Genomic DNA, 21,512 nt, shown 5'->3' with positions numbered 1-21,512 from the left:
TTTCTATGAGAAACTCTTACTTTATTGTCTTGACAAGTGGTTTATGGTCTCCTATCTTAGCCGTGCATCCCAATTAGTTCTCTCACTACCTGGGTCCCACATGTGAAAGGAGAAGAGTTGTTCATTCTCCTCCCTGCCACCATGCAGGAACACTGCAAGGGGAGTACAGGGGGACAGCGCTGGGAGTCAGGGCTTCAGGAAAACAGGTGCTGACTCCACACGGCTAATTGAAACAGCAGGTTAAAATTTTAATGGAGTAGCTCAGGATGCAGGTCATGCCATAAGTTATTTTAGAAATCAACAATCTTTCATAAGAAAATATTACCAAACATGATCTTTGAATGATACAGATATAACATACTTGCATTTCTGCCTGTGCACATATAGACTTTTAAAAAAATGAAGTACAGTGACTTCCCTGGCAGTCCAGTGGATAACACTCCACACTTCCACCACAGGGGGCACGGGTTCAATCCCTGGTCTGGGAACTAAGATCCCGCATGCCGCACAGTGTGGCCAAAAAAAGAAGTACGGTTTACACAGAGTGAAAATAGGAGTACAGTTTGGTGAGTTCTGAGCAGTGTACACTGATGGTAACCTACACTCCATTCAAGAGACAGACACGGGCCCAGAAAACCCGCTTCTGTCCAGTAAGTGCCCCTATCTCAAGCACCCACTGTTCCAAGTCCTACGGCAAGTGGTTACTTCTGCCTGTTCTTGGGCTTCATACAGCTGGTACCTGTTTGTCTGGATCAACAGAATGTCATGATATTAACCGACATATCTTTTCCTGTCTATTGACAATCTCAAAATCTCAAAAGCCAACACACCCAATAGGCTCAGGAGCCCCAGTCCAATCTTGCTAGACATGGGGCCAAAATCAAACAGACCAGTTTCTCAAACTGTGTCCTAATGGAAAACTAATTCCAGGAGATTTTACGGCGGAACGTGAGATCCTCAGGGCAGAAGCGACACGACCTCATTCAGCACTGATTATCTCCCACTGATTTCCCAGTGCCTCGCGCGGCACGGTGCAACGTAAGCCCAAGTGTTAGAACGGAGGAATGAGCGACACCCTCGGTAACTGAGTTTAGTAAATTCCTCTTGGAGATTCAAAATACGACACAGCTTAATAAAGGCTCTGAGAAGGTCTGCAATTAAAAAGAACTATTTTAACTTGGGCTTGGCGTTTCCCAAACTCGGCTGAACACAGAACACGGAACACTTTTTTTCAGGGTACCATACTACCGTTCTGCAGAACACCAGTTTGGGAAATGCTGACCTAACCACTACCACTGCCAGTGAGAAGACTGAAAGCTCAGACAAGTGCCTCGCCCCAAACCACACAGCTAGGCTCTACCAACCGAGAACACATCTCCAGGCCCTTATGAGGCAAGGCATCTTCTATTAAAACACCACTGTGCAAAAAAGTAAATTATTACACTCCACAAAAAGGCACGGCATGCAGCTGCACCTGCTTTAGAGACAAACAGGACATGGAGCACAGTGTTCATCACACTGATTTCTTGGGCCACCCAGACCTTCTACAGCAGGAACACCCCAAGCACAGGAAGATGCTGGGAAAAAAAATGTTCTTGAACTTGACTGCATAATGATCATTTAGGGATTTTGCAAAAATGTGGACTCCTGGGCCCTGTCTTCCAGGGATCTGAATCCACTCAGTCTGGAGTAGAGCCTGGAATCTTTCAGAAAGCGCTGACCAAGCAGCCTGGGCGCTGTGAGTGCTCACCTTGGTGATCTTCCCCCCGCTGAAGTTGGCAAAGCGCTTGAGTGAGAGTGTCAGGACGTTGGACGTCCTGTGGATGGTGAACCGCTTGCTGGCCGGAACCTTCTTCTTGCATCTGCGAGGAAGGGGAGAGGAAGAGCTATCAGCTCGTGCTCTGAGGACTGCTGTCCTCACACTAGGTCAGTATCAGAATATCAGGAACTGCACTTTAAATAAGGGGTCTTCTTAAATGAGACTGTGCCCTCCGCACCCCTAAAAACCAATCAACACCACTTAAGGAAAGGAAAGCTACGGCAGGGCCACCAGGACTAGAGAAAAGGTGGAGATTCTAAAGCAAAAACAAAGTTCTTTCCCAATGAGGAGACTAAAGAAGATGCATGGAAAAGTAACTTTGGGCTATAACACAGGAAAAGCAAATTCGAGCAGATGTGGCCAAGAGATAAACAGGCAGGCAGGAAATCACCGAAAACAAAGCCAGAAGACAAGGAAATGAAGGGGGAGAAGACAGAGGCAAAAGTGAACAGCTTCTAGAGCCAAAGGAGGTGAACTGAGAGGGATAAAAAGCAGGGTTCAGGCACAGAATCATCCCCCTGAAAAGCACAGTGAGAAAACTTTCATTAGTGATTACAGCTCTCAAATGACCTGGATATAAAGTAACACAGCCACACACTGAGACTGCACAACCCTAAAGCGGACGAGGTCAGTCACAACTGCTGAAACGGAAAAACGCCGAGGACAACTCAAGTCAAAAACGGAAGCCACAGAACACGGCTTTTCGAGGAAGCAGGACGGCCTCCGGAGCAGACGGCCATGTCCAGTCACTCCACTTCTGTGCCTCAGTTTTCTCCTCCTGTGAAATGGGGGTAATAACAGTCCCTGCTTCACGAGTGAGTGCACGCGAGGCCCTCAGAACAGGGACCAGCACGGAGTAAGTGCCACATAATAAACAGCAGCTATGACAACCACAGCTATCCCTCCATCTGTGTTGTTTAAAGGTTTTCAGTTTTTTTTTTTTTTTTAAAGGTTTTCAGTTTTAAGACACATCTACACCACTCAAGAATGTGGACAGTGACTGGGAGTTCCCTGGTGGTCCAGGGTTAGGACTCGGCGCTTTCACTGCCACGGCCTGGGTTCAATCCCTGGTCGAGTACTAAGATCCTGCAAGCCGTGAGGCGTGGCCAAAAAAAAAGAAATGTGGACAGTGGTCACCTCTGAGGGCTAGAGGGAGGGAGGGGATGGCAGCCGTGTCAGGTTAGGTGACATATTTTCTTTCTGGCTGGCTTGATCTTTTTGCCGCGAGCAAAACGAAACTTACTTCGCACACATATAGGCATTCTCTCCACTCAGGACATCTGGTTTCACAAAAAGTTCCAGGGCACGCACGATATTTGCAGCTTGCTGAGAAGGACAAAAACAGGGAATAGAACAAAGAGCGGAAGAAATAGGCTGACTCTCCAGAAATGCCAAATGTAAGGTCTTTTTCAGGCTGACGCAGCAAATCACAACATTTCACTTGCATAAGAACTGGCCTGCTAGCTGCCACCTTCTGGGAGTCAGAACATGGCAAAGGAACAGGGAGCCAGGCTGTTACCCCTCCTCTGTTGACGAGGATCACAGCCCCGGGGGTTTATCAAGGCCTCAGAGGGTCCAGTCCAGACCTCAGGCTGAGGTGAGCTCACCTCCTGCAGAGCTCGAGCAGGGAGAAAGGAAGGCCGCTCCGAAATGAAATGCGCAGCCTGTGAAAGCTCCCGCAGCACCCCGGACCTCCCTGCTCAAGCCCTGCACTCAGTGTGGCCGCCATTCATGCCTCAGGGCACAAAACTGCATTATTTTCCCTCTTCTTTTTGAAAAAAATAGAACTCGCAGGGGAAAATGGCTAGGAAGAAATACACGAAAATGCAGGACTCCAAGTATTTCTTTCCTGATCTACCTGGATCACATGCCCTCATAGGTTTTTGTTCTTTGGGGTCTTTGCCCTCTGGCCTCCCTGTCCTAATGCAAACGAAACAGCATGACAGGGTCTATACCCGAATCTCCAGTGCCACATCCAAGTAGGGATCGTAGGTGTCTGAGACGCTCTTGCACACGGAGCACTTCACTGCGAGAGAACAAGGGGGGCAGTGGGGTGGGTGCAGGGCCTCCAGGGCACCACCCCGTTTCCAAGTCTGAGAACTGGAGGCAGACCACCAGCTCACCAGCCCCCTGAAACCTTGGGATGGGAAGTGCTCAGGAGGAGACGAGGGCACACCCCGAGGTGCCTTCCCAGCCTGGCCAGCTGCCCCAGGGGTGCTCACTCCCACGCCAAGGGCAGCGGCCACATCTGAGCAACTATGGAGTCTGAGGAAAAGGAACACCACCCGCATCCACAGGCTCCTGATGCTTTGCTCCAAACCCCCTCCCAGGAACAGGGCCCCCAGCAAAGCAGCAGGTGGGGCTGCGGAGCACAAGCCAGGCTGCAGGCCTCCTGGGCCTGGTGGGTCAGCCTGGGCGCCAATACCAAGCCTTTCTGGTTAATACTCTAATCCCCAACAAGAAGGGGCAGAGAACGTTTCTCCACTTACCTCGTGATCGGAGATAGCCTCCAAAAATCTGATGGACCAAAGTCGTAGCCTGCGTCTGACGATCCAACCTGCAGAAAGGCTATGACCTTCAGGGGGAGGACAGGGGCCAAGAAGCAGGCCGGCAGCCCCGCCAGCCCCTGTGCTGTTACCCGCTCAGTGCGAGGATGGGAAAGGTCCCACCTGGTCAGCGGCAGCTCCGCCCCAAGGCCTCCGCACGCGCTGACCCGCGTGGCCTGCTCCCCACAGCCGCCGCCTCACCTCCCACGGCACGGGGAGCAAGAGGCCAGATGGACCTGTACGTCACCCCACCCCCGGCCCACGCCTCCCCGCTCCAGCTCAGCCCCACAGTCCCTCGTGGGCACCGCACACACGCACCTCTGGGAAAGGGAGCGCAGGGTGAGCAGGGACAAACTCCCCCTCTGAACCCTCTCAGCAGGACAGCAGTGAGCACGGGCGTGGGCTTTAGGGTCCGGAAGACCTACACTCAAACCCCCAGCCCCAGAGCCGCGAAGCAGAGCTCCAGAGAGCACCTAGCGCAGCGCCTGCACCCACAGCGACTCACGTAACGAAGATTCTGGAAACAATACCCTACGTCTAGCCTCTGCTCCTGGTTTTGCTTGCAACCCACCGAATCTGATCCACTCCTCTGCAACTGTCCTGAGTCCCCAAGACCTCCAGGACACAAACGCAGCTAACCTTTTGGTCTTTTGGGCCACAAAAGCACTACGTGGCAAGGCCCATTCCCTGCCGGGAAGAGCTTCCCCGTGTCCACCCAGGCCCCAGTCTCCTGCCCACCACCTCCTGCAGGTGCTTCTGCCTCCCGGGCGGGGGCGGGCGGCGGCGGCGTGCTGCTAACCCGGCACCTCCCTCCGCAGGCGGCCACCTCCCACCACCAGCAGAGCGAGCCAGGCACCCTGGTCTCAGCCTCCTGTTCAGGCCACACGACTATTCATGGCTGCGCTGCCCAGACGCACTGAGGAGTATAGCTCCAAAACACGTGGGGGACAAACAAAGGGTCAGCAGATTTCTATTCTGCACGTTAGGAAAAGAAAACTCAGCTGCTACCTTCTATGCTGTCACCACCACTCATCAAAGAAGGGACATTTTAGGTCCCCAAACTAGCGAGGACATAACCTCAGAGCAGACTGAAAGCCTCTGGGTGTGATGCAGCTGCTGAACTCCAGGTCGCCCCCGGGGTCACCAGAAGCCCGTTAGGACAGGAGCCCAGAGGACCACACAGGACGCACCCTCAGTTCAGCTGGAAGCAGGGACAGCGCAGACATTCAATCACCCAGAAGTAGGAAAATAAAGCCAGATCAAAAAGTTATCCCAGACGCTCCCACCGAGCGTCCCAGAGGAAGGGAGGGAAAGGAGAAGGGACGAGGGGACCTGAGGCCTGTGCGGCACCTCCTATAAGGTGAGGCTCCCAAGCGTCCTGGCAACAGGATGTGGCTGGGAGGCAGCCCCCAAGGCAGCAACTCAGCGGGAGGAGGCAGGCAGGCTCCTTGGGGAGCAGGGGATTCAGGGCAGGAGAATGAAGGGGAAAACCAGGGTCCTGAACAAGGAACATAAAAATACTGAGGCCACAAGCCCCTTCTGCCCCCAGAGGAAAAGCTGCCCACTCCAGCGTGTGCTTCGCTGTGTGGCCAGAAGGGGGCGCCCGAAGCAAGAGCCGAGCGAATCGCCAAATCCTCGTGATACGGAAGCAAAGGCGGTTGCGGTAGAAAATGGTGAAGGAGACTTGACACCCTACCTGACTAGAATCAGCCCCCCGGAAGCAACATGAAGCAGGAGAAGACAGCGACACAAACTCCAGGCTGAACTGAAGACCCCAAACAAGCATGTGGGGAGATGGAAGAACACCATGAACACGCCTTAAAACGAAGATAAAACGACCAAAAGGAGGGAAAGTTCACTGAACTCAGGAAAGAAACGAAGACTGAACTTCGAGGGGCACATGGAGGAGAGACTCAAAGGAGATGGAGTGAGGGGCACAGGAAGCAGGGGTGCGGGGGTGTGCGGTGCAGCCGTGGGGAGGGGGCGGCTGAGACATGCGAACACCAACAACCCGGCACCCGAAAGGGCACCGTACCATCAAATACATAAAGCAGAACACGAGAAACATTCCCAGGCGTTAAGGGGAAAAAAGGGCCTTTAACACAAGCAAAAGCAATGCCATCGTGTGTTCCCGAGGGGAGAGTCACTTCCCAATCAGTGCGGGGTCACCAAAGACAGACCACTTTACCGGGCTACGGGTCAGGTTTAATGACATCGGAGTTTCATCCGCTGAAACAGAGGTTTCCCATCCTCATGGCTACAACTCAACTAACTTTCCCAAAGGGTGTTCCAGATATGACTCCTGAGTTGTATTTCCAGAGTCCAGGACTCAGTTCTATTCCAAGCCTAGGCAGCACTACCTGCCTCCTTTCTTCTCTCTGAACCCAAAAACCCAAGAATGATACAAAAACACTGTTGACAGTAGCTGTTTTACAAAAGGGAAGACTAAGCAACCAACCATAAATCCGTCATGTGCATTTGCCTCCGCTCTCAAATTTGGGCAGAGTGAAACCTCAGAAATCATAATCTCCTTACCCTCAAGTTTTCCTGCAGCCTTTCAAGTTCTTCCATAAAGACATCATAATTCCTACCACCCCATCCTCAGTACCAAAATAATGAGGTGATTTTTAAAAGATGGGAAAAGTCCCTGTCAGTAGCGTAAGATCCTCGAAGAGATCTATTAAAGCATTTCCCAGGACTTCCCTGGTGGCACAGTGGTTAAGAATTCGCCTGCCAATGCAGGGGACACGGGTTCGAGCCCTGGTCTGGGAAGATCCCACATGCCACGGAGCAACTAAGCCCGCGAGCCACAACTACTGAGCCCACATGCCACAACTACTGAAGCCCGTGCGCCTAGAGCCCATGCTCCACAACAAAGAGAAGCCACCACAATGAGAAGCCCGCGCACCACAACCAAGAGCAGCCCCCGCTTGACGCAACTAGAGAAAAGCCTGCACACAGCAACGAAGACCCAACACAGCCAAAAATAAATAAATAAACATTTAAAAAAAAAAAGGCATTTCCCTCCATGAGTTGCTGGGACAGAGATGGCCACCACTTGCCCTGCAGCAGGAGAAGCCCTTTCCTGGGAAGCAGTGCGACCCCTTGCTGGCGCTTCAGCTCAGGGCCACGGGGCTAAGGTCCACAGAGGCAGCCTGGGGTGGGGGGAGGAGCACGTACTTGGCACAGCCGCTCAAGCAGGCCTTCTGCATGGCGTCAATGGTGTACCGCAGAAACTCGTGTGCGTCCTCTTGGTTCCCGAAGCGGAAATGCCGGGCGATCTCTAAGGAGGAAGGGAAGAAGCATCAGGCCGGAAGGGAAAAGCTCCTGCCTGCTCTCCAAACGTCCCACTCCCGTCGGTCTCATCACCAACTCCTAGCAGACCCAGGACTAAACCCAAGCGAGGAAAAGGAGCCTGCCTGGCTTCCTACATCCCAGGTACCACCCTCACGGCAGTTATCTTCTCAATGAGACCTAAGGGCTTAAACCCTCTACACTTAACAGAAAGCACGAATGAACACCAAGCATTAAGGATATGAGATCCACTGATGAACTAAAGCTGGTTTTCCAGGAGCCAATACAGACCATGGCAGATTATCACTATGTCATCGCAATACAACTTACACCGGCTTCAAAAACCAATGAGCCCATCTTTTCTGCTAAGGGAGATATCTGACTGCCACAGCACATGGACACTGGTCTCTCCGACGTTGAGAAAAGGCCCCGCAGCCCTTCCTTACCTGCTCCCCACCTCCAGGCCCATGACACACAGCTCCCGGCCTGGCCAAAGCCGCCTGATCTTCAGGGCGGGGACCACCACCACCTGGTGTGGACTCCTCCACATCCAGCCCCAGGGCTCGCTTAGTCTGCTACACTCTGTGCGTGCAGCCTCCCGAGCCCTCCCCTCTGCCCCCCGCCAGAAGGAAGCCGCTCTTACTTCTGAGGTCTCGGATGAAGGACACGGGCTTGATGGCGTTGCCACTGTTGGCGAAGGCCTGGATGATGTGGTTCTGCATGACGCACAGCATGCAGAAGCTTCCCTGGTGACCTGCGGGCACGGACAGGCGGTCGTGGTAAGGCGAGAGCTCCCAGGAGAGCTGACGACATGGCCTCCCGCCCGGCAGAGACAGCAGGAGCCCGACAGCCCGGCCCAAGCTCCCACACCGCCTGCAGCACCCGGGACCCGGTCTCTCCACAGTTGCGGGCTCGGCTGCAACCCAGCCCGAGGAGTCTGAGTTTTCAAGCACCGTTTAGAACAATGTTTTCTCTGACTTCCAAACTGCATCACATGGTCAACAGGCTAGAATATTTTGGGCTTCCTGACACCTGCTTCATGTGCTCTTCAGTGTAGGAACCTCTGCTCTGGTTTCCAGGAGACACAGGGGCTCGGCCAGCTCTGGGGAGACCCCGGGCACGTGCTCCCCCAGCCTAATGGCCTGACTCTGCAGCTCTGGCGCCCCAAGCGGCCCCAGGCGACACCTACATGGTGGGGACGGATCCATAAAGACCAGCGGTGGGCCACACAGAGCCCCCAGGCTGCGGCCAGTCCCCATGCTCTGGATAAACTATCTGTCCCCCAGGAATTAAGCGAGATAGCATTATGCTTCTACCTCTACTTACAATTATGATCTTAAATACACAGAGAAAAGCAAAGACTACAACCCATTTCTGGTGATTTTTCAGTCAAGTACTGGTGTGATAGTTGAACTCCCCTCTCAACCTCTCACAACCCTGTTCCCCACATGCTTCATCCTTCTCCCCAACCAGGTCACCACTGTTCCCATTCATGGATTCACTGTATTCCACACGTGGCACTCACTCACCAGGATACTGCAGCTTCATGTTTAAGCTCACTCTCTATAAACTGTAACAAACTGCTCTTTAATCCCTGCTCCAGATCACAGTTCATCCACACGACCCCCCTTTTCCTGCATGCCAACCTCCCCGCCTTTTCCTGCTATCACAAACGCTGTGCTGAATGGTCCTTGTGCGCATGTCAGTTTCTCTAAGGCATATACCTACAAGATACATTTCTGGGTCCAAGGGCAAGCACATCTTTAGTTCTACAAGATACTGTAGTCGTGTATATAGCGCACGACCTTCCTCAACAGACCCAGCGCCTAACACAAAATTCACACCAATCCATTATTCTCCCCCTGAACACCTCCAATCACCCAGTTACTTAGACCTATCTCAAATTAAAAAATGAAACAGCATGCAGCCTGTTTACCATATACACACAAAAAAATCCTAGTATCTACAAACGAAAAGGGCACACGTTGGTAAAGATGTTGAGAAACTGGAACCCCTGTACACTGTTGGTGGGAATGTCAAATGGTACAGCCACTATGGAAAACAGTATGGTAGTTCCTCAAAAAATTAAAAATAGAATTCCCATATAATCCAGTAATTCCTCTTCCAGGTATTTACCCAAAAGAAGGGAAAGCAGAGTCTCAGAGATACTCGTACACCCACATTTATAGTATTATTCACAAGAACCAAAATGTAGAAGCAATCTGAGCGTCCATTGACAGACGAATGGATAAAGAAGGTGGTCTATACATAAAGTGGAATATTACTCAGCCTTAAAAAGGAAAGGAATTCTGACACCTGCTACAACAAAGAGAAACCTTGAGAACATTATACTAAGTAAGCCAGTCCTAGAAGGACAAGCACTTGTGTTTGTGTTACATGAAGTACCTGGAGCAGTGAGAGTCACCGAGACAAAAAGTAGGATGGAGGGTACCAAGGATGGGGGCTGGCGGGGGGCGGGTGTTTTTAATGGGGATGGACTTCCAGTTTGAAAAAGTCCTGGAGATGGATGGTGGTGATGGTTGCATGACAGTGTGAATGTGCTTAATGCCACTGAACTGTACACTTCAAATGGTAAATTTATTTTTAAATGGTAAATTATGTTATATGCACTTACCATAATGCAAAAAAGTTTAATTTTTAAAAATTGCTAGTATTTACACAAAAAATTCTTCTTGGAGGGAAATCAAAAAACCATTCATGTGATTAATGCCTTTACATGAAGGAGAGGCTTTTATTTTTCATTTTAGAGTTTTCTCAACTCTATATCCATTCATTACTTTTATTTTTTAAAGGGCAATAATTGTGGAGAAGGCTCAAATTAAGGCAAAAAACCTAATGTTATTTAAGATAACAAACGTTAAGCAAACAAAAAGAGCTCCCATTTACAAAATCTGATTCATGTTAAGATACTCCTATGAAAGTCGTGTGGAAATTAAGCCTCTAATCATTATCTAAAACGCTGAGACTTTTAGACTAATAAATCATCACTCTTAAATAGGGCAACTGGGAACTTCCTGGTGGTCCAGTGGTTAGGACTCGGTGCTTTCACCGCCAAGGGTTCAATCCCTGGTCCGGGAACTAAGATCCCGCAAGCCTTGTGACTCAGCACAAAAAAAAAAAAAAAAAAATAGGGCAAGTAACAATTTCACCCAGAAATACCTGAAACAGGATTTCCCAAATCCCTGGTAATGCACAAGTTTAATTTTAAAAGCCCGTGGACACTTTGTCCAGGTAATTTAGGAAAATATATCATAAAAGTTGTATCCATGATTTGGGGGACACTACTACTTAAATTTGGGGAAGAAGGTGCGAAAGAATAGGATTTAATCCTCCTGGATATTTTACAGTGTTTATTTTGTGGATAGATCCTGAAGTGGTCCAGGCACGTTGCAGGACTGGGGCTCTGTGCAAGCAGCCCCTTGTCATGTTCAAGCCATACTTCCCTGGACCCTTGAGAATCTTCAAACAGTGAATTCGAGGAAGAGAGGACAGCCCAAGCCCACTTAGGGGTCACCTGGGGATCCAGTCAGGTGCCAGGAAAAAAATATTAAAACTTCTCTTAATACATTTTACTCTAAAAAAGCCAAGAAATTAAGGCTTACTGACATTTCATAGAGTGACATAGAGGGACACTGGCACTCTCCCCAGGTCTGCTTGCGTTGCTCACAGGAGGAGGGGCTGCTCCCAACTCAAGCCCTTGCCCCCATGTACCACAGTTTACTTGTGCCAGGTTACACGGACTTACAGATGTGACCTACTTTTAACTGTATTAACCCTTGCAAAGTTGACAACAGCTCAAAGATTCCTGCAGAGAAACCAACAGCAGAAGCACAGGGAACACGAAAACGGCAGAGCGACCTACAGGCTCAGGAGAGAGGCTCTCACCGCCAACGTCATGAGATAAAAACAAAGACAGCCCAGTCAAACCTTAGTAAAGTCCACCCAAAACAACCTCAGCCATCACCAAGGTAACTACTGGAAACAGAGATTTATAATCAACTTCATCTTAGAAGTGTGCACTGTGCCTTGATATAGTAGCTAGGGCTACTGTGAACCATTGCAAGGCATTTAAATACTACAGTAGTCCCATAGCCTGGCCTTCTTCCATTCTTTTTTAATAATATAACTAATATCCCTGAACACGTCATGCAATCCCAAACTCTTATCGTAACGATGTTCCTCCCACACTCCCATGTCCCTGCCTCTGGTTCTGCCCTGATTTCTAATTATTTACCTACTTTTAAAAATCACTTTTATTTATTTAAGTTTTATCACATATACGTACACCTAATCAACAAACTGTCTGCTTTTCAATTTTGTAAATAGGAATTCATGCTGCATGCAGTCTTCTGGGGCTTTTTCTTCACTCGACACTATGCTATTCGGATTCATTCATGGAGCGAATCCATTCTTCTGCACTGCTGTATAATATTCTACCACATGCATATATAATTCAGGTACCCATTGTGTTGATGGGCACCTGGGTTGCTTACAGTTTTTTGCTGTAGGTTTCCTGGTGCACAGATACCAGAGCTTTTCTGTAGAATTGCTAAGTGTAGATTATATGACAGAGAACACCAGATTGCTTTCCAAAGCAGTTATGCCAACTCAGACCAGGAGTTTACAAAGAATCTCATTGACCTCCATCCCCTGTGACCTTCGGTACCGTCAGACTTCCGAATCCTCATCGACCACAAAGGTGTAAAGCGTCTCCCAGGTTACGCGGTTACTAGCCATCTCCTCCTCCGCCCCGTGACGTGAGCTTCCTCTCCTATAAAATGCCTGCTCCTAATGTTTATCTATTTAATATGATATTCTCTTTTCCTTGATTTGTGGTTTTGTATATATTCTTGGTCCCAATCCTTCGTTGTTTATGCATCCCAGGTGTCATCTCCTCGTTTGTAGCTCCCTGTCTTTTAATTTTGTTTTTTCATGAACAAAAGTTCTTAATTTTAATGCAGCCGAATTCATCAATTTTTTTAATGGTTAGTGCTTTCTCCCAACCCAACGTCAGAAAGATACTTGCTCACGTCTGTTATAAAAGCATTGTTTTTACTTTTGAGAAGTTTTTTTTAAAAAATAAATTTATTTATTTAATTTATTTTTGGCTGCATTGGGTCTTCGTTGCTGTGCGCGGGCTTTCTCTAGTCGCGGTAAGTGGGGGCTACTCTTCGTGGCAGTGCACGGGCTTCTCATTGCGGTGGCTTCTCTTGTTGCAGAGCACAGGCTCTAGGCATGCGAGTTTTAGTAGTTGTGGCACGCGGGCTCAGTAGTTGTGGCTCTCGGGCTCTAGAGTGCAGGCTCAGTAGTTGTGGCGCATGGACTTAGTTGCTCCGCGGTATGCAGGATTTTCCCAGATCAGAGCTTGAACCCGTGTCCCCTGCGTTGGCAGGAGGATTCTTAACCACTGTGCCACCAGGGAAGCCCTTTTGAGAAGTTTTAAATCCATTTTTTGGTGTGAGTATGCTGTGAAATGGGGATTCTATTTCATTTTTTCCGATTATTTTTAAGTTCCATTTATTTAAAACAGGAGACACATGTATATGTGAAAAAATGGTGTGTAATGCCACACGTCCATGCATTCGTGGCTCTGTTTCTGGGCTGTCTCTCCATCGGTCAGTATCTCCCTCTCTGACTCAACTCTGCCGTTTTAAAGTCTCTAACTTTACAAAAAGACTTTACAGCTGCTAAAGTATACCGCTTCTCATATTCTTCACAGGTGTCTTGGTGATTTTGGTCCTTTGCTTTTCTTTTCCATATAAATTTTAGAATCAGCTGGAGCTACAATAATCGCTACGTTAATTTGGGAGAGATCCAACATTTTTATAATACTGAGGCTTCCCTCTGTGAAGGCAGCAGTCTCCATGTGTAGGTTATCATAAATTCCTTAAATTCCCAGGAAAGGTCTTCCACGTATATCTTGGTAATTTGGGTCTCCACACTTTATCATTTTTGTTGCTGTTATACAATTTTTTATAATAGCAAAATTTTTTTTTTAACAATTTCTTGTTTGGTGTAGAGAAATTCAAGTAACTTTTTGTATATTGATGTTATATCTAGTCATAGTGCCAAATTTCTTTCTTATTCCCCCGAATTTCTAATTTGTCTATGGATTCCTTTGTTTTTCTACGCAGGAATATCATTTTCAACCAACAAGAGTGTTACTCCCTCCTCTGTCTCCTGTGTCACTGCTCTGGCCAGGACCAGCATATCAAACACAAGTACAGAGAGTGGCCACCCTGGCTTCTCTCCTTATTTTTAAGAGGTGTGCTTCTACTATTTCCTAATTGGAATGCTTTTTTGTAGTTGTTGCTAGATACCTTTTATCAATATTAGTAAAAAAATCCCTCTGTTGCTACTTTGCTAAGAGTTTTCTTTATCATAATTTTTTGGGGCATCTATTTTCAGGTGACCTTTCTCTCTTAATCTGGTAATAAAGTGACGGCAACTTAGGTAGCAAGATTAGCAGTCACGGATGTAGAACCTACTGTGTGCCAAGTACTATTCTAAGCACTCGACATAATTCATGTAAGCTTTAAAAAACGCTATGAAGGAAATATTATTATTACTTTGCAGATGAGGAACAGGTCAGGTAATTCTCCAGGACTCAGTCGCCGGGTGGCAGAACCAGGATGTAAACCCAGCAGGCCAGCCTCCAGAGTGGTGCTTGTAACTGCTGTGCTATACTGGCTCCACAATTGCATTTGGAGGTTTTCTGATATCAGAACATCCTTGTGTTACTAGGATGAACACAAGTTGCTCACAGTGTTTAAAAGACTATTGAATCTGCTAGTATTTTATCTAGAATTCTTACATGTATATTCATGAACAAGAGGGAACTGTAATTTTTCTTTCTCACATTGTGCTTGTTTAATTTTGTTATCCAAGTTAAGAGAACCTCACTGAACGAGCTAGGGAGCTTTCTCTCTTTTTCTTTTCTCTGAAAGAGTTCAGGAAGCACTGAAATGATCTGTTTCTTAAAAGTTTCATAAAACTTACCCATAAATTGTCTCAGCCTGGTGTTTTCTTCATGTGAAAAATTTTAACCACTGATTTAATTTTGTTAATGGTTGAAAGGCTATTCAGACTTTCTGTTTTCTTCAGTTTGGGTAAGTTATATTTTCTTTCATCTTTATTTTACCCACATTCAATTTCCACTTTGGAGGATGTTTTATGATGTACATAAAACATTGCTACAAAAACAGGTGTATAAAACAACCGAATACACGTATTTCGCAGGTATCTTTTGAAAACCCTTTTCTCTCTTTAGGTAATTACTTTCAGCCCAGTTTAGAGACCATTACTCTACCCTGATTCTCTTTCACGGCCCATCCTGCAGCTGGCACAATTCAAATGTAGGATTTATCAGTTACTATAAAGCGTTACTATTTATCAGTTACTATTTCACTCCTGAATTGGACCCGGGCTGAACTGGCAGCACCGTGAGCACACGGGTTTGTCCACTTAGGAGACCATCTGGCCGCGAGGATCCAGGGCCACCCCACTGCACGTGCACACTCACAGCCATGCGTGTGCAGAGCCCCCCCCCCCCCCGAACAGCGCTCACTTACAGCCTCGCGTGTGCTCCTTGGAAAGCAGGTAGTTGGCCAGGGGCGGCGTGTAGGTCAAGCACTGCACGGTGGAGTTGAGGAAGCAGGTGTTGCCGAGGTTGTGCAGCCCCGCGCCCACACGGTAGACGCGCCCCCAGCGCAGCGACAGCCGCTCCACGGGGAAGAGCACCTTCTGGGGCGCGGGGACGCCGTCACCGCAGCTCTCGTACGCGCGCTCGCTGCCTGGAGGGGGAGGGATGGGAGAGAGGAGGCCGTCTGACTCCGTGCCCAGGCAGACCACCCAGAGCAAGTGCCGTGGCGCACTTGGTGGGCACGTGCTCAGAACACGGCATCCAGGGGTGACTGGGTTCCCGCTGCGGAAGCCCAGGAGAACACCTGTCACCCCACGGCTCTCCCTGACGGCGTCGGTCTAGCACCCCAGGACCCCTCTGTGGATGAGAGGACGAGGCTGTGAGAATCAGCAGCTGGAAGAACTGGGCCCTGGCACTCTGAGCCCACCCCACTTCTCTGTCTGGTTTCCAAGGCCTGCTCTTGAACCTCTAAGGACACAGATCTCTTTCTGACCAACCCTGTACCGTTACTTCCATAACTAAAATCTACTGACCCCATGCACGACATTCACAAGTGACCACACTCTGTTTCTGGTCCTACTAATCAGTCAATGCTTCGTCCCTCCACTTGGTCAGCACAGAGAGAGGCCCTCTCCCAGTACCCTGTGTCCTGGCCTGCGGCTCATCCCCGCTCCTGTGGCAGCCGGCTCCCTCTGTCCTGGGGTTCAGCAGCACATATTTGCTCTTCAGTGACTCCAGCTGGTAGGAGAAACTCTTGCTGGCCGGCTCAAACTCCAGCTTCTGCAGAAGGACCTTCCTGGCAGAGGAGGCCAGGAGCTTCCCCAGCTCCCCATCGTCAGCCGAGTCCCTGCGGCCAGGCTTGAGGGCTTCCTTCAACTTGTCGACTATGGGCATGGTGCATCACTGTGGGGATAGGAAAGAACACGGAGCGGCGGGTAAGCGGGTCCCAGGAACAGAGCATCCCTTCCCTGACAACCCCCTCCTGGGCCTTACAGATGTGACCCACCATAAAAGCCAACCTTACAAAGGAAGGGTGACACAAGACGTAGTACGGACCACGTGGACACAGCGACGCCCACGCTTCTCCTCTCAAAAAGACAAAGTGCCTCCGCAAACAGCACTAAACGGACTGACACGGCCCAGAGGAGGCGAGACTACCTTCTCGGCGTCTTCTCTTCAACAAGTACCATCAAGTGACTTTGGACGTCATACTTGGTGCAATTTCCCTCAAGAGGCAACCACGTCCTCCTAACGTCTGCTCAAAACCAGGAGAACACTAATTCTCCCAAGACACTCTGGTCACACACACAAATCCATGCAATAAAGGAATTCGCATGGAGAGTGAGATGAGCTCACTCATCCGTTCAGAACCACACTCTTCAAAACAAAGGCCACGAGCCTCATGGGGCCACTGAACAGGAGAAATGAGGCTGGGCCAAACTGGGACGTGCCGTAAGTGTAGAACACACACTGCATTTCGAAGAGTCAGTTTGCAAGTGTAAAACATCTCAGTGATTTTAAGACTAGTTATATGCCGAAATGATTATATTTTACGTATACTGGGTTAAATAAGTTATATTGTGACAATTCATTTCACCTGCTTTTTATTTTTTAATGTGGTCACTGTAAAACTCAGTTATACTTGTGGCTTGTGTTACTGGATAGTGCTTGTACAGACTATCTTTTTGAAAGTGATGGAGAGAAGATAGTAATAGGACTAGAATGGTGTACACAAAAACGCCTAAACTTAAGGGGGGGTGGGGCGGAGCAGGCAGGGGCCGTGGCGGCAACTCAGGCGCTGGAAGGCGGCAGGCCTGGGTTATTCCATCATGGGATTAGCTACAGCCTCCAGGGACAATCACTGCGACTGCCGGAGACCGTTCTTTGTAAAATAGGAAAAAAAAACCAAGTGTCAAAGGTGCCTGTGAGCTTAATGGGGAGAAACACACTGGGTGAGAGCTGAGCGCTGGCTGCGGAACAGTCCCTAAAGCCGCAGTGTAGAAACTGTAACAAACCCGAAATCCCCATCACCTCTAACTGCACACACTACCTGTCAACTCAACCACCCTGGCCAAAGCTCAAGGACTATTTGAGTCACAGTTAGAAAAATAGTTCCTTACACAGCTTACTCCCATCAGAAAAATGATGACCTCCCCCAGGTATGTGGTCGCCGGCCTGAGCCAGGAGACCCAACTAGTCAGGTGGATCCAAAACTCTGCTCGAGTCAAAGGACCCCGTCCAGCACCTCTTGGTAACCGTCCAGATTTATGGTTATAGGGCACCTAATTCTGTATGTGGATCGAATTTCTTTTTCTATAAAAATTTCTGTAAAGAACAGAAACGTAAGACCATTATTTAAAAAAACGCAAGCACAAGTTCTTTGACATGAAAAAAATAAAAGCAGCTTTCCTAAGGGGAATTATCTAAGCGTTCTCACCAACTGCACAACGGCTGCTGGACCACATGTGGGCTTACCTGGGGTGTCTGAACTTGGGGGTGCTATTCCTGCAGCATGGAGCCAGGTGCTTGGCCAGACTAGGCAGGTGTGATGCTGGGCCCTCAAAACCACGTGCTCCCAGGCTTTGGCCTGTTCAATCACCAGAGCCACAAGCGTGTCGTCCAGAATGGGTGTCAGAGTCTGTGGGATGAACACAGCATCACATGAGACCAGCTCTCTTCCCGCTGTCTCATCAGCCCCATTCCCTGGACACGGAGTAGGAAGGCCAACCATCTACCAGGAACAGTCAGCATTAAGGCGGAAGGAACATGGATAGTGCGGGACTTAGGAAGAGTGAAGAGCTGAGCTAACTAACTACAAACGATTTCGATGGACATGACATGAAAACACTGCCCTTTGTTCCATACCTTAACCTTCACGCCAGTGACAAGCCCAGTGAACAAAAATCTCCCCACACGCCAGTCAACTCCAGACTCCATCACATTTGCAAAGACTAAGAGATAACAGATAATCATCTCCAACTTTCAGATTTCATGAGCCAGTAAGAGTTCCCCAAAAAATGGCGCAATGAGAGTTGCCAAATTTTCACTCTGCTAAGTTTGTTTTTTTTTCTTAATTATCAACCACAATCACTGTGATTACAGAACATTAAGGTACTTAAAAACTTTTTACTGTGAAAACGTTCATTTACAATGTCGAGAGAACATCACAGGGAACCGCCACGCTCCCCTAATTCAGCGTCAATAATTATTGTGTAGGACCAGTCAATTCTTCTCCTGAGCCCACATTACTTTACAGCAAGTTTCAGATATACCATGTCTGATGTCCATAAGTAAAAGCATATTAACAGCAAAAAAAAGAAAGAAAGAAAAACAAAAGAGCATAATAAACATGATCTCAGAATGAAGTCAACCTGTATAGATTTCTGTTTCATGAAAACTCCCTACAATGTCCCTCTTCTTGTCAAGATCACACGTTGCTAAGGACTCTTGTCATGGGCGGATATGGGTTTGGGAACCTCTCGAAGCTAGAGGATAAACAGAACTTGGAAGATTTAACCCAATTTAATTCGAGATAAATAACTTAAAGGACACCCACCCATTCCACATAGCCCACTCCTCGATGTGGAGTCAAGAAGTTTTGAACAAACAGAATTTTTCAAGTTTCAACAGGAAGATCAAACCTCTACTCACCAATTCAACCCGAAACATTAAGCAACAACCTCAAAATGATCTATTTCTGAGGTGCAGCGACCCAGAGAAAAATGTCCCTGTAACCATCACAAGCCCTCTGATGTACACACTTGCTTCAAAACTCAGGGAGGATGCTCTCTCCAGTGCACGTTCCTCACGGTCCAGGAACAGCTCACACTTATCTATGCATATTTCTACCTCTACTCAAATAAAGCTTCCTTAAGTCAATCACCATTCAAGAACGTTTTCTCTCCCTCCTCCCTTTAAATGCATTTTTCCAGCATAAAATGCACTGGAGACTCACAGGGTCAACCACGTGCTGGCGGGGAGGAGCCCCAGACAGCACAGGGCTGGGGCCTCCCTGGGGCGCTTTTAGAGGGGGCTCTTCTGCAGAGCAAGCATCGGTCCCCAGCCAGGAAAGAGCAAACTGAGCGCCCCTCTCCTTGGAGGCCTGATTCTCCCCATCCCTTACAGACAGTGGACTGTGTCACAGCCAGGATGTTTTTCTCTCTCATCCATCCCTGTTTTAAGACGCTGCTCTAGCTCCTAGAACCCCAGGGGAGATCCAATACTACCCGCCCAAAGAAATAGGTATTTTAAAAACTCATATCTTGTACCCATCCCCTCACCAGGACCATGACCACGACCAAGCCCATAAGGAATGTTACCCTCTCCAGGGGTGAGCTTTTCCACATATCTTACTAAAAAAGAACAAACAAGATATCAACTCTGCTGCCAAACTGAACGCCCTCCCCTTTATTTGGACTGAAGCCATTCCAAAGAAAGTCTGAATTCTGCATAAATGATGCTTCTGTGCGTAACACCGCCACGGGCTGCTGCCTTCTCCCCTGCATGGGCTCCTGGCCGGAGCAGCTCTCCCCTGCACCGCGGGTCGCTCCCGGTGTGTGGAGAAGAGCAGAGAGCAGACCCGAGGCAGCCCGGACGGAGGACACACTTCCAGGGCCTCCCCGTGCACCCCCGAGCCGTCGGGGACGGCGCAGCCCTAGTACCTCCCCGTGGACCCCGGAGCCCCCCGTGGACGCGCAGCCCGGGGCCTCCCCGTGGACCCCGGAGCCCCTTGCGGACGGTGCAGCCCTGGTGCCTCTCCGTGGACCCCAAGCCCCTCGCAAACAAACACCCGTGTCTCCCCGGAGCGTTCGCCGGTGCGCCCAGCGTCGGGAGTCACATTCCCACGCCCCGCGGCGCAGAAGCTCTCCACCCGGCCCTCGCGCCGCCCCAACCCAGCCCTAGCCTACCAGGCCCGCAGCTGGCTCCGCCGCTGGCCCGGCTGCAGGCCCGCAGAGCTGGCGTCTGCTCGGCACGGGCCCCGCACACGCACCATCCGGGCCTCCGCCGCCTCACACACGTGTCACGGCGACGCTTAAAGGAGCCGCGGTCCACAGTCCTCAAGGCGGCACACCGAAAGGCCCCGGCAACTTTAAGAGGCGGTGCTAGTTTCCGCCCTATTCCCTGGACCCGCCCGCAGCCACTTTACGTGCCCTATACGTCACCTCCCCATCCCGCGGCCCCGCCAGCCTACGCGATGACGAAAGCACGCAGAGCCTGAGACGCCCCGCCCCCTTGGCCGGCGCCCCCCGAGTTCCCGCAGAGCACGTGAAGTGCCTGCTTCCGGGTCTGGCGAGCCGGCGCACCTAGGACGGCGTCCGGGCGCACTTCTTTCTCACCTGCAGTAGGGGCGGTGGCGCAGGATGCTTGATCGCACCCTCTAGGGCATTTAGTGACCAAGACACAGGCCGGGCGAGAAGAGGGCAGCGGGCCCAGTGAAGCTCGGAGGGCGGAGCAAAATGCTCTTGGGATTAAGGGATCGGGAGCGATGGTATTTGACCTTTGCAGTGTCCCGGGCCCTGTGCAATTCCCTGACCCCACTCCCTTCCTTCAGAAGCGTCATCCCGTGATGACTACGTTAAAGTTTTGGTTGAATGTTTGCAAATGCGCTTTGCTTTTGCGGTACTTTTAAAAATGTCTTTCACCTAATCCACTTGGTTGCCTTCCGTCCCGTTCCGCAGGGCAGGTGGAGAGAGTGCAGTCCCAGACCTGACCTCCAGATACTCTCACATAAGCAAAGGAATATTGTTACTCCACAAAAAACGACTTTTTCTAAAAGGGAACACTTGGAGTATACAACACAATCTGCTGTGTCCTTGGCAGACAAGTGTGAAGGGCAGGCTGGGCGAAGCAACTAGAAACCTGCAGCTAGTCGTTATATTCCCCGCACAGTCCTTCAAGCAGGGACTGGCAATGGAGAGAGAGAATGGGTTTAATTAGAACAAAATTCACCTGTAGTTATCACTTGGAGAGTGCTCGTTTTTGAAAAAGCAAACAAGTATAAACAGACCCGCAGGAACCTGAGGTTGAGCTCTGCCCTGTCTGTGAGAATCGTCAACTACAGAGATTCAGATTGGGATTTGTCCCGGAGTCCACTCTGCACCCTAAAGCAATGATTCAGACAAAGACCTTCTCACTCTTCCAGGTCTGATACAATGTATAAATGAGTGATTAAAAGGGTGGGAGCGGGCTT

General features: G+C 49.5%; 1 protein-coding gene across 1 annotated transcript in view; it reads right to left on the bottom strand.

Annotated features, from left to right (window-relative positions):
- USP36 (ubiquitin specific peptidase 36) overlaps positions 1–20,439 on the bottom strand; it is a 34,811-nt gene extending 14,372 nt beyond the window's left edge. Inside the window, exons 1-10 of the mRNA XM_079906121.1 lie at positions 20,230–20,439; positions 17,798–17,960; positions 15,964–16,225; positions 15,252–15,473; positions 8,303–8,413; positions 7,546–7,648; positions 4,309–4,376; positions 3,775–3,845; positions 3,063–3,145; positions 1,751–1,862 (exon numbers count right to left, since the gene is read on the bottom strand). Coding sequence (XP_079762247.1) covers positions 1,751–1,862; positions 3,063–3,145; positions 3,775–3,845; positions 4,309–4,376; positions 7,546–7,648; positions 8,303–8,413; positions 15,252–15,473; positions 15,964–16,216 — 1,023 coding nt within the window. The 5' untranslated portion in view covers positions 16,217–16,225; positions 17,798–17,960; positions 20,230–20,439. The remainder of the gene's footprint in view (positions 1–1,750; positions 1,863–3,062; positions 3,146–3,774; positions 3,846–4,308; positions 4,377–7,545; positions 7,649–8,302; positions 8,414–15,251; positions 15,474–15,963; positions 16,226–17,797; positions 17,961–20,229) is intronic.
- Positions 20,440–21,512: the final 1,073 nt, after the last annotated feature.

This window comes from Stenella coeruleoalba (assembly GCF_951394435.1).
Source record: "Stenella coeruleoalba genome assembly, chromosome: 19".
NCBI lineage: Eukaryota > Metazoa > Chordata > Mammalia > Artiodactyla > Delphinidae > Stenella > Stenella coeruleoalba.
Note: the sequence above shows the minus strand (reverse complement) of the source record. Positions and strands in the feature narration are given on the sequence as shown.